At 47.1% G+C, this 12,914-nt stretch overlaps 3 protein-coding genes across 3 annotated transcripts; all 3 read left to right on the top strand.

Moving 5' to 3' along the window:
* Positions 1-6,495: 6,495 nt before the first annotated feature.
* On the top strand, positions 6,496-8,489 carry zfpA (uncharacterized protein; the record flags this gene model as incomplete). Its single annotated transcript, XM_040796226.1, has 2 exons — positions 6,496-6,976; positions 7,030-8,489. The coding sequence occupies 2 exons, from the start codon at positions 6,496-6,498 to the stop codon at positions 8,487-8,489; spliced, it is 1,941 nt and encodes a 646-aa protein (XP_040650764.1).
* Positions 8,490-8,876: 387 nt separating this feature from the next.
* On the top strand, positions 8,877-9,988 carry PGRI_085110 (uncharacterized protein; the record flags this gene model as incomplete). The annotated part of the gene is made up of 2 exons (XM_040796225.1): positions 8,877-9,002; positions 9,053-9,988. The coding sequence occupies 2 exons, from the start codon at positions 8,877-8,879 to the stop codon at positions 9,986-9,988; spliced, it is 1,062 nt and encodes a 353-aa protein (XP_040650763.1).
* A 2,003-nt stretch (positions 9,989-11,991) lies between these two features.
* Positions 11,992-12,797, top strand: PGRI_085100 (LITAF-like zinc ribbon domain-containing protein; the record flags this gene model as incomplete). The annotated part of the gene is made up of 3 exons (XM_040796224.1): positions 11,992-12,248; positions 12,296-12,502; positions 12,572-12,797. The coding sequence occupies 3 exons, from the start codon at positions 11,992-11,994 to the stop codon at positions 12,795-12,797; spliced, it is 690 nt and encodes a 229-aa protein (XP_040650762.1).
* Positions 12,798-12,914: the final 117 nt, after the last annotated feature.

Below are 12,914 nucleotides of genomic sequence, written 5' to 3'. Positions count from 1 at the left end.
TAGGTTCCATTTACGCAGCAAACACATCGGCGTTTGGCAGCGGTCTACAGGTATGACCTGTAATGTCGCAATCAATAGTGCAATCCATCAAACCCGTACTTGGAAGGTGTATCCTTTCTCAATAACCTCTCCGGATGCTATTTCCTCGGTGGAGACTGCTGATAAATTCCCCTATACTCCGTACTATACGGAGTAGCTCTAGGTCTATCATAGAAAATAAATACGGAACTGCCGATAGTATATCCTCGCCTTGCTACGCGAGCTCATGTATCCACCAAGTCATCCTAGTGGAGAGCGTGGACACGGTCCACTCTCCGGTCCGTTTCCGCCTAGGAAAGCCCAGTCAGATCCCAAGGAACTAAGTACCGGGCACTTAAATTGGACCTTATAGTACTGTCGTAGTACAAGGTTGTAGAGCGTGGGGGCGCTTAGCTAGTCGAATCCTGCCAAGCACCAAAGGCGGCTAGATGTCTCCTATACGAGGGGTTGGAGCGGCCCCGCTTCCTGATTTGAGAAGGGGACCGAACAACGTGGAATCGTGCTAGGGAAAATGAGGCTCGTGGGGAATGGGTATCATCTCCACTCACCTTAAGAGCGAAGCCCAGGTGATATTAGCGTTGGAATCTAGCGATTAGGCCCCGGGGAGGACGCTAGCTTGCCCACGGCGGCAATATAGCGCTGGAAGGATGGGGATGTGGAGATGAAAGAGATTTTGAGCGGCGTATTGTTGGGCCGAAGGATTCTGTAGTGAAGTATTTAGGCAGGCCTAGAGCTTGGGATCGTCCGAGCCGCCGTTGGAATCCGCATTTAATGCGTATAGAGTACGCTGTATGTACTTTTGAAAACGGACTGGCGATCTTTCCAACAGCGGGTCTAGAGACAATGGAGGAGGGATCATGGTGGATTAAATTGGAAATTGTTGTGAAAGCACATGTGATGTGATGTATTGTTTTGACCTGATAGGGCGTAGTTGGGAATATTCTGTCGTGCAACTTGGAAGAGATTCCTGTCATTCTAGAAGTAGAAGGTCTTTATTGTCTGAACATGGAACACTCTGTCTCATCCTGCACGCCTCCAGCCCACCGTTCAGAAGCTAGGTAGTCAACAGCCAATAACAACGAGGCAACCCAAGTTCAAAAACAGAATCGCACGTTTGAAGCCTGCTTATCACAAGTCGAAAGGGGGAACTAGCATTGGTAGTCCGAGTTAGCAAGTTGCAAATTACAAGGACAAAGGTTTCTTCTCCACCTTGGAAGCTAGGCAGTGAACAACCAATAACAGCGAGATAACCCAATGTCAAAAGTAGAAAGGCGCGTTCTCGAGCCGACCTGACTGATATTAGCTTAAGGCTTGGAAAAAACCTAACAAGCTGGGACGGGTATCTGTTGGATTTTTTTTAACCGTGCACCGGACCGTGGTATCCATGATTGGCAGGTATTGCTGTTTTTGATCGCCTTGAAATAACAGCGCTAAATAGCGGATTTCTTTTTGGCACAAGCCATTGGAGATAGTTGTTGGAAGACGCTAATAATCCTTGTGAAGCGTTTAGTACAATACCTAAAGGGTCCACAGAATACAGAGTGTTGGTGTTCATAGGGGGCACCAACACACCCACATGGCCAAGATTTGGGGTCCGAAACGTTTACATCGAAACAATCACCCTAAACCAACCGAAAAAGGACTGAATAGGAATAAGCGTGGATATGGTATGGCAAATCCAAAGTTTGTACCACTCTATAGCGGGGACCAAAGGAACCATGAACCATGTTTTCGCCGACCACTTTACCAACTCGCGAGATGTAACCACCTGTATGGATAAGAATAATAAACATGCATATAACCAGTCCCTCTGCATGCCGTGTAATTGCATGCTGTGTTCCTTAAAAATATACCTGCACTATCCAGGATCCCTAGACTAGACTACATAAGTTGCCCATGTAAGCATAGAGGATCGTCTGATTGTCCGGCTGTTTCACACTCCGTTGTTTCACTTCTGTTTTTAGAAACACCACGCGGTTGACAGGGATTAGAGCTTGTCCCTACCCACCCCACACCCCCATTATGCACTCTGCTCTTCTCGGGCTTAGGGCCGCGGCTGGTATGTCCTATTACGAATAGCACAAGAGGCTCAATTGTTGGGATCGGCTAGTGGTCGAGTTGGTTTGGCGTCAACGACAGACTAAATTAGAATCTTGATCGGTTTTTTTCTTTTTTTTTAACTTTTCTACTGCATCTGGGATGTCTTGCCGTTTCCTTTATGGTTTATTCTTAGACCTGTTATGGTTTTGGTAATAAACTACGAAACTGGAGAAATACCAACGTCTGGGGATAATATTTGCCACTCCATTTCTGACCGCATGGTGATCTGAGCACATCGAAGTAAATATTGAAGTATAAAATAGGGTTGTCAGAGTTGGCAGTTCCATGGTTTTGAGTTAAGGACCCACGGTACCCGGAGTCCGATTGATGTTCTTTTTTTTGATTCTTGGCCTTTACTAAACATCAACGCATTGGGCATCTCATTCCTACAAAATCCGCAGAGGTAACATTGAAGCCGATGAGCCTCTTACTTTAATTTAATTTACATATGGCGGGCCAAAAGAGGAAGGAACAAAGTCTTCGGGGTCGCCGGGTCAGCCTCCTTTTAGGCATGCACGTTATATGTACCTGTCGTCCACGGGTAAGGCCAAAATGCTATCCAACGTCTCTAAGTGGTCATCCAGGCCCAATGCCATGGCGATGGCTGGAGTGGGGGAGCTCTTGGCTACCCTAATCATCCTCGAAAAAAAAGGAAAAGCCTGGAATGTCAGATTCAATGCTTGGCTTAATTACTTGTGTTTCAGTATTTCAGTGGAAATATCCAACATGTTGGGGGCCAAAAGCGGAAGGGCAAATTCGGCGAGCAATTGGGTCGAATAGCATTCCTCCATCACACGTGTGAAAAATTGATAGTGTGAATCAGCGATCATTTTTCAATGCTGACTCTGGGTAATGCGCTTGAAGACGTTTTAGGTTTAATCTTTGGGCTTGTATTTGACGTGGACGTTGAGGATGAACAATCCAGACAGTTACATGCTACATATGATATAACTTTCTAGCCATTCACCATTCAAATAATTATGGTTAATAGAAGTTAGCGTCATCTGCAATTATTGATCCATTGCCCGGGTACGTACAGATGTCAAAACCTGGGCGTAAGGCAGAGGCCGACCGCCAGTTTAACTAGGCCAAGGTTTTCGCACCCACAATACCAGGGCAAAAGACTCGGTCAAGCATAGGACACGGGCCGGAAATGACTTCATTCCCCCAGTTTAACACACATGATCTAGGATTTAGACTGTGCATACTCCCTACTCCATAGACTAGTTGCAACTCGAATTGGGATAGAGCCTTCCTTCCCCCACTATTGTATCCACGGGGTTTTAGCACCGGGATCGCCGATAAATACGAACTACCCCAGTCAGCGGTGTAATTTATGCAACTGCGCCTTGATTTCAGGGATGTGGACCAACCATTTCCCTGTGCTGTTTGGCGATGTGACAAATTCCAAGAACGCCTATTTTCGCTTATGATTGGAACAGACAGGCGTGGATCTCTGTGGCTTAGCGTATATGTGGCGCTAGTTGTCTCTCCGTGCATCAGTGCTTCTTACCACGGCGGAGACCCCGAATGACAGCTCGCACTGCTCTCCCATATCGGTACCCCTGTACCAGCAAGGGCCATATGGCGTAATTAGTGTCGAAAATCTCGATGATCTCAACGGATGTGGTCAATGGGCAATACATAATGTCTATAAGGGGAAGGAGGTTTCTCTGATTTGATTGGGTATTCAATCATATTTAACAATGCCGTTCTCTTCTATACGATATAAGCAATAAAGGGTAATAATATTAATCAGCAATTGAATATCTGGCCGAAAAATGAGATAATGGAGAAATGTTACTTTATCTCCATGCGTCCCGAGAAAAAAATTGATTGACATTCTTTCTCCATTTTGGGTTGACCCACTATTGGTTTTCCCTGTTCGGAGATGTAACTCCGAGTGATCAAGGGATGTACGATGTATCTATAGACATATAGCATATGCCGTAGATAAATTAATAGTATTTTATAGACAGTTTAATAGTATTTCATGGGTAAGTCTAATGTGGAGGTAAAAAACTACTTCCCCTATTTCCTCCTTCGGAAATAACGTAAAAGGCAACCAAGAGAACCAGGCCGAATCGCAATGACCAAAAGTATGCGGCTCTTGCACGGTAGCCAAACACAACTCTGGAAGCCATAACCAGGCAAAGGAGAAAAACCTTGATACATCACACTGTAATGATCGCCTGTCATGACTACCAATAAGGAATACTTTAGCGGGTGAAACAGACATGAACCCACCAAGCCGACCCCCTAAAGAAAGCCCATCGAGCGCTCGGAAGGCCTTTCAAGGCCCTGATTGGGGAGGAGTTGCGAGTTCCTCATTTCATTTTTCATCGGGCTGTGACGATAGATGAGCCAATCACTCTTCCGTGCACGCGGTTGGCCTGCCGAATTATGGAGCGGATGCTAAGTGGATGAATGGGTTCCCGTCAAAGATCGACCGAACTCATGGAATTCCGATTTGGTTTTTTTTTTCTAAGCTGTATTGTCTTATATATGCGGAGTACTCCGTAGTGCGTAGTGATATCCTTTTTTTTTGTCTTACATTCTTATACTCACCTTTTTCCTTTTTCGCACCCTTGTTTTCCCAGAAAAAGGGTACATCCCCAGTGTTGGGTCTATTATACTTTCTCCCTGGCTTACTTTATGCTTCGGCATTCCCTAGCCCGCTTTTCTGCCGTCATTTGGTAAAAAAGAAAGTTGGACCAGTAGTTTGACCCGGACTGGTGGAATAGACTATTTTTTGCAGACAACATACAACATAAACATGTTCTCTTAAGATTCTGAGTAGCATGGTACCTTGATAAGCGAGATCACAAGTATGTTGTATATGCATGCCGAGGTGACAAGGCTAAAAGGGTGATTCTGGGGGAAAAAGGGGCCATGGCGCCAAGACCACGCCCGAGAGAGCCCTACTATGCAGAACGGAGAGGCCGATGACGACAAAATAACAATTAATCATCTACTCCGTACTCCGTATATATTATTTTTGTGCAACGGTTGATATTCTGACAGGAGGCTTCTCTCCCCGTCAAAAATCTAATTTATCGTGCAGGGGTTTCGAAGCAAAAGGACTACTCTGCATAATATTTGCTTTTGATATCAAATGCACCCTCAATTCGGTTCCTATGAGCGAGCACGATGGATCTACCTTCTCTATGCAGGTACTTTGTAAAAATCAATATTTACCTTCCACCGGAAATACCTCCGGGACAAGATATTCGAGGATCATACCTGTAGGGCAGAAAGAGCCAAAAGTGGAGAAAGGTAGGCGAGCTGTCAGAACCCAGAACTACTCTATAGTGGGCTATTGACTATTGACGGGATAGTACTCCGTAGACATTGGGGGCCTTACAAAGGCTGAGCTGATAACCTAGTCAAGTGTTGTGCATACTATAGTAAAGAATAGTGTGTACAGCAGTTTGAGTACTATATTATTCCAAATGAGTGTGGTAAATAGAAGAATATTACTAATTGATAGTAATTACTCCATACGGAGTATACGAGAATAATATACCATTGAGTCCCATGTGCAGATAATAATAACCCGAGGGTCCCAAATTTAACTGCATGGGCGCTAAGTTTCCCTGTCCCTGTTCACAGCCCCCAACACGTTCAAGTTCGTGCCAAAAATACCGTATGTAATATATATTTTTTATTTTTTATTTTTATTTTGCTTTTTTACTATGTAGATTTTCATATTATTTTTTATTATTTTCAATTCAATTTTTCTTTTTTCTTTTTCCGTAATTTTTTTTTTTTTAAAAAAAATAAAAAATATAATTCTAGACACAAGACTATAACTGACTACTGTAGGGCGGGCCCATCGTCACCATTTAACAATGCTTCCTCCTCTTTGACATCTATAATATCCTCTTCTCCCTCCCTCCCCAGAGTAATGAATTTAAATCGACTCGACTCATGATCCAGTATCTCTTCGATTTCGGGAATACGCTTGACTAACATTAGTCTCGACTCTTTTACTGTCGATCGACATTGCTTCCATACTCGTATTTGTGGAGTTGCAATTTGAAAAACCTCCCTTGGAACATCGCAGTATACCTCCTTACTTCATTGCCCGAAAACCTACGCCGTCAATTGCGCACGTTACCTCATTCTTGTGGGTTGCATGTTTGGTTAGCCGAGCGGGCCGCGATCTTACCCAGAAACCTTATCACCGGTAAGTCCATGAGTCGCATTGGAATCCTCTAGGTCTCTTAAGATGGTATGTACTGACCTATTTTCTGCTAGGATCGCCATCGCGCATTGCATTTCCCAATCACAGATATGACTACTTTTGAATCAAACCCCGATTTTACTCTCTTCCCTTTCCACTCCCGATCCAAGATGATGGCCGTGGAAGCTGCCAGGGCTAAACAACTCCCATACCTCGATCCTATGACCATGGATCCCTCCATGTATTTCCCTGTCGAGGGTCTCCCCCATTACACACAGGGTCATGATATGTCGCACGCTCATTCCTACTACGATACCCACCCTTTGTTGGAGTCTGCAGATCTGCAAAATCCTACCTATTTCTCCTCTATACCCGCTACACCCCCTTCAATCTCTGCATCTCACTCCGCAGAGCAGTATATCCCTACTGGGTCTGCTACCTCAGGGCAATCCATTGCGAGCGCATCTTCTTCAGCCATGGGGTCACCATACTCGGGCACTGCCCATGCGTTCCCGGAGAACTGGGTGAATACGAACCATGGATTGGGTCTACCGGCCGCAGTGATGAACGATATTTTCTCTCAGGATTACATGGGGAGCACATTGGACATGGAAATGCCTTTTCAAGAAAAGTTCCCGGACCCTTTCGTCGGTATGTTTTGAATCAATCGCAAAAGCCATCTGGTATACTAACAATGATACCAGATCCCTCATTGATTCAACCGTCGCAACAAGGCCCTGGAATTACCCCAACTATCTCATACCCCGACCAACACACCTCCTACTCAACCGTGCCACCCAATTACATTCCTCGCTCTCCCGCCGGATCACCTCACCCATATAATGACGTCGCAGAGCACCACACCTCGCCCCGCTCACACCCAATACAACAGACTGGGCCATCTCCCCTCATGGTCCCGCACAGGTCGCATTCGCGACCACTTTCAATCTATGATCGACGATCGTCAATTTCCTCAATTCATTCCCGACGCTCGCAACATAGCCCGGCGCTGAGCAGCATTGAACCAGATGAAGACACCAAAGAAAAAGGCCGCTGCCCACACCCCGACTGTGGGCGAGTCTTTAAGGACCTGAAAGCCCACATGTTGACTCACCAGTCAGAGCGACCAGAGAAGTGCCCGATCTTGAACTGCGAGTACCACATCAAGGGATTCGCGCGCAAGTATGACAAGAACCGCCACACCCTCACCCACTACAAAGGAACAATGGTCTGCGGTTTCTGCCCAGGCTCCGGCTCCCCCGCGGAAAAGAGCTTCAACCGCGCTGACGTCTTCAAGCGCCACCTGACCTCCGTCCACGGCGTGGAACAAACCCCGCCAAACTGCCGGAAGCGCAGCCCTGGATTAGCCATGAAGGGCACCAACTACAGCTCTGATGCAACAGGAAAGTGCTCAACCTGCTCATCGACCTTCAGCAACGCGCAGGACTTCTACGAGCATCTGGATGACTGCGTTCTCCGTGTGGTGCAACAAGAAGAGCCCTCGGAGGCAATCAACCAGCAGCACATGGCAGAGGTCGCTTCAGATGATGATGTCAAGAAGACCATGGAGAGACATCAACTACTCGACGTGGCTGGCCCGGTCGAACAATTTGACGATTATGAAGACCAAGACGACGACGATACCCACGACCCCTCCAACTGGCGCGGCCTGAAGACTAAGGCCAGATCCTCAAAGGGAAACATCCCTGCCTCCCGCCCTATTATTGGATCCGGCAATGCTGTCTCCAAGAATTCGTCAAAGCCCGCACGTGCTGTCGCAACCCGCCGTCGCAATAACCGTGGCAACTACCCGAACTCTTGGGGCTGTCCCAGTAGCACCATGAAGACCAAGAAGCGTGTGCTATGTGTCTTTGATGGCCAGCGTCGTCTGTGGAAAGACGAAATGATGCTCAACAACGAGTTCGAGGTCCGTCTCCGACTCCCCGGTGGTGCGGGCGATGGCACCAACCGCGATGCCTATGTTACCGATCTAGATGTCGAGACATTGAAGCGCGCTGAAGGTGTGATCAATGCCACCGAGGAGGAGCGTGGTCCTTGGTTGAATGGTCCTTCGCCTCATATCATGGGTCAGCCGGCTATGTTAATGCCAGAACTGTGCCAGCCCCATGATGATGAGCTTTCGATCAATGAATTAATGGCTTAACGATCTTCCTTTTGTCTTTTTCCTTTTCCTCCCTACTCCATATTCCCCTTCTCCCCTTTGGAGACTTTTGTCTATTTCTTCTTTTATTCCGTACAGCAGCGTCTTGACGAGCGATTTGTCTGATTATGGATGATACCTTGGGATACGTTATGACTTTTGTCTGTTTTGTCTCGAGGCTCTTGCCCAGGGCTGCCGGATCCTGCTGGCTGGGATCTAATTAATTGGAGACTAAAAAATGAGTGTCTAATTACCAATATAAAACAAAAAACATTCTATTTTCAAATTTGGAGAAATCTGTATTGTCCGTAGAAACGACCAAGACTTTCCGCCCATCTCCACCCCCGTGTTCTGCCGTCTTCCCCGGTGTTTCTCCATTCAACCTCCACGATGCAATTAGGACTCAAGGAAAATCTCCCCGCGCTGGTCGCAAGACGCTTTACAGCCGCCCGAGATTCTGGCCATCTTGTGTTTTCCTCTACCCATCTGTCGATCATCAATGCCGCAGGGATATCCGTGAGTGACGCTGAGACTCCGACCACGGCGGTTCTAACCTCCAAATCCAGTACCAATTGCGGTACTGCCCTGCACTCGCAAAGAAACCCTCAAATTTAAAGCCTGACAATGTCCCGAAAACACCAAAGCCCGATCCTTTCGAGAATCCATCTCCAGATCTTCTGATCGCCCAGTTCCCACCCGAGAACCCCGCTTACAACCTCATCCTCAACAAATTCCCCGTCATCCCGAACCATTTCCTCCTCGTGACAAGAGACTGGCAAGCGCAGACGGATATCCTCCGCAAGGCAGACCTAGAAGCTACATACGAGTGTCTAAAAGCCTGGAACACCGACAGCGATGGATCTCAATCCACAAACGGCTCATCTCCGAAGAGCCTCTTCGCCTTCTTCAACTCCGGCGACGACAGCGGCGCAAGTCAACCCCACCGTCACCTCCAATTCCTCCCCGTCGAAGCAATGCGCCAACCAGGCTCTGAGTCCTGGCACCCACTGATCGACCTCCTCACCTCCCAACCGACTTCTCCTTCCCCAACACCAAAGTTCCACCACCTATCAGGTCTCCCCTTCGCCCACTTCGCTCTCTCAATCCCGCCAAACCCCTCCGCTGAAACACTGCACGCAATCTACCTATCCCTCTACAAGGCCGCAGCGGCAGCGACGCGCGGACAGACACCGAGCCAGGATACCGAGTCTATCCCCACGCAAGGACCGGCGGCCATAAGCTACAACTTGGCCATGACCCGCTCGACGATGATGATCTGTCCGCGCAAACAGGAGACGGCGCTTGTCCCGGTTGACAGCGCGGCGACACGCGATATCGTTGACCCAGGTCTGCTCTCGCTGAATGGAACCATCCTTGCTGCGACACTGATGGTTAAAGCTGAGGCCGAGTGGGATGCTTTGCGTGAGAATCCGAAGTATTTGACGAAAGTTCTTTCTACAATTGGGTATCCTCGTACGGATTCTCGCGGGCCTTCGCTGTGAATAGCTGGGGTGGTAGACTGGCATCCAGGATGAAGTACCCATGGAATTGCTGGAACTGTACAAATTGAATCATTACCATGTACTTCATCTACAAGATACTGAAAAGAATCCCATCTTGATTCCCCAGTAGAACATACGCCTTGTTCTTATATGTACTGACGGTGACAGAAGTCACAAGATGAGAATTTGGATTCGGAATATAGAGTATGGACAGATATAGATCATAAAGGACGAGATCTTACATCGCTGGTCACATACCCGAGGCATCTGGTACCCTGTCGAATCTTCCTTGATGATACCAGTAATGTGTCTGCTAAGAATCAGATACGGAGCTCATCATAAGGCTCTTCGGCAACCATGTTGGTCACATGAACGAGAGTATTTATCCCCGAAGATATTCGTCCACTCATTCATCGAGAGATTAGGGAGATATTTAGCAACACCGATTGCTGCGCGAATAACGACGAAGCCAACCAAAGCCAAATCACAAGCGATTGTACTAGCCAGACAGAAGCTTCCTAAATATAGTCTATCCGTTAATCGTGACTCCATATCAATCAGTAACAAAGGTACCAGGCAAACATAGAGCCATTCCAAACAGCCCTAGAGGGAAAACGGAGCGATGATAGTCTCATTTTCAGTCCTGGCCTGTTTGATGGCGTGAATTATGAGTGAGGCTCATGTAAGTCACAAGTGAGAGAAGCAAGCATGGAAATAGTAAATTTAGGCAGAAGTTCGATGCGAAAACAAAGACACCGCCAAAGGACAGACATCTTCCTAGATAGGAAGACGCTGGCAGAGTCGCACGTGACACTGTGAACCCCAATTCCCGGGCTCAATTTGATGGTAGAGGTCGAATCGAGTTCGTAAAATCAGAGGGTATTCCTACCAGTATACAATCCTGATACTCACATTCTCAGCGTGGCAGATACAGCTTTTTCCGAGGGTATTCTCGAGGTGGATCTGATCAAAGGCCATAGTAAGGCTCGGTATCATGAGACAGACAGCCTTCCTTGGCAGTAAGGTGTTATGACTCGTCGTTGGCACCCAGGATCTTGTTCGTATTCTGCAGGTCGGTGGCGCTAATGATTCTCGAGGTCTTTTTTGGCTGGAATCGTGGGAGGGAGTGGTGATTTCATTGGTTGGCGGGTCTGTTCGTCTTGGCTGTTGGGCCGGAGATGTTGTAGATCTGGATGGTATAGAGCTTCTGTAGTGGTCAGCATGAACTCTGGTAAAAAGCAAGTCTTGTAAACGCGCTCGTAGAAGAGGAGTGATGGCCGGGCTAGAAGCCTAGCAGTGAACTTCCGTCACTAGTGATGACGGTGATAGTACTTAGAACTATCTAAGACAATGGGTCCGGGATCTTATACTAACTAGGACTAGTATATGCGAGCCTGTACTTTCATCTGATAAATATTTGTACCCCATGAACTCCTGCCATTTGCACGTTAACTTCTACTTCTCTGGTCATTATCTAACCCGTATTAGGTTTACTTTGAGTATCAACAATGAAACCACATTGATATAGGACTTGATATATTCATGTTCGATCGTCTCCATTATAGAAAATCAAACAAGTCAATAATTGCCAAGAGGCTAAAGTAAAACACTTCGCTAGCGAGATGCATGACACTTCAATATTAATTTCTCGTGACTCATTCCTTAGAGCCTCCAATTTATCTATTGTCGCTAAAGCTAACTCGAGGGCCGGCCGGGCAGTGTCCCGGGCGCAGACTAGGGCCGAATTGATATAAAAAAACCATCATGATTGGGCAGTTCTTGATCTAATTTCCGTAGCTTGAATTTAGCCTCTTTCATTAAGCTTGTGGGCTCCGTTCTAACCCGTTTATGGCGATCAAGCCTCTGACTGCCCTTGATATCTCATGTTCCTTGTGATTTTTTTCCGGCCCCCTATTTGACTGCATTAATATTTAAGTACAGCCGCCTTGCACTTATTGATATCTGATTTTTACAACCTATCAAACTACAGACGACTTCCCGCAATGGAGCACACCAAAGAGTCAACAGTGCCAAACCCGGCAGCCACGGCTGCCGAGCCAGCTGCAGATTCCACTGTGAAAACAACAATTGTACCAAAGACAGCGCCTACGGATGCCATACCGTCGCCCACGGCCTTGCCCACGATGCCTGAAGCAACTCCGACACCACAACCAACTACAACTACAACAAGCACATTCCCGGTAACCGAACCGATGGCGATCATTCCCGCCGCGAGTGGGCCTCCTCCACAATACGATGAGTATGCATTCCGAACTAAAGAAAACCAACTCAAGCTAACAAAAGCAGACACAAGAAAGACACAATAACAACCCCTGCACCGGCAGTCACGTTACCACAAACCGAGAAAGCTATACCAACTGGCGTACAAGTCCCTGTTGCGCAAAGAGTTATCCCACTGGCCCAGCTTGGTGAAGATCCCGGCTGGATCTGTTGTCCCTTCTGCTTCCACGAAGTTCAGACCAGAGTGAACAAAGAGAGTACCAGCGATACATCGTAAGTATTGATCTATTCTCACTTCGCCGCTGGCCGAGTCTCACTTCTGACAATGCTAATCCTTTATAGAATGGCGGCCATCTGCTGTTGTTTCTTCGGCGGAATTTGCTGTGCATTCCTCCCATATTGTATGGAAATGTGCCACGATTCACACCACTTCTGTACAAACTGCGGGGTGCAAGTAGCCATTCATCCGCATGAAGGCCCGGTGCAGACGTTTGGACCTGACTCTCCCGGTGCAATTATTCAGGCACCGGGGCGTGTTGAACCTCCACAGGCTGTTATGAAGAAGTAAGATGTACTTACAATGTCATAGGTAGTAATGTATATAAACTGTTTATATTGGTTGACTTGATATATTTTCATTCATCTCTTAGATCTACCTTATCTTCCTATAAGTATCTACTGAGCT

This window comes from Penicillium griseofulvum (assembly GCF_001561935.1).
Source record: "Penicillium griseofulvum strain PG3 chromosome Unknown contig_10, whole genome shotgun sequence".
Taxonomy (NCBI): domain Eukaryota; kingdom Fungi; phylum Ascomycota; class Eurotiomycetes; order Eurotiales; family Aspergillaceae; genus Penicillium; species Penicillium griseofulvum.
The sequence above is the reverse complement of the archived record's forward strand: the minus strand, read 5'-3'. Positions and strand labels throughout refer to the sequence as shown.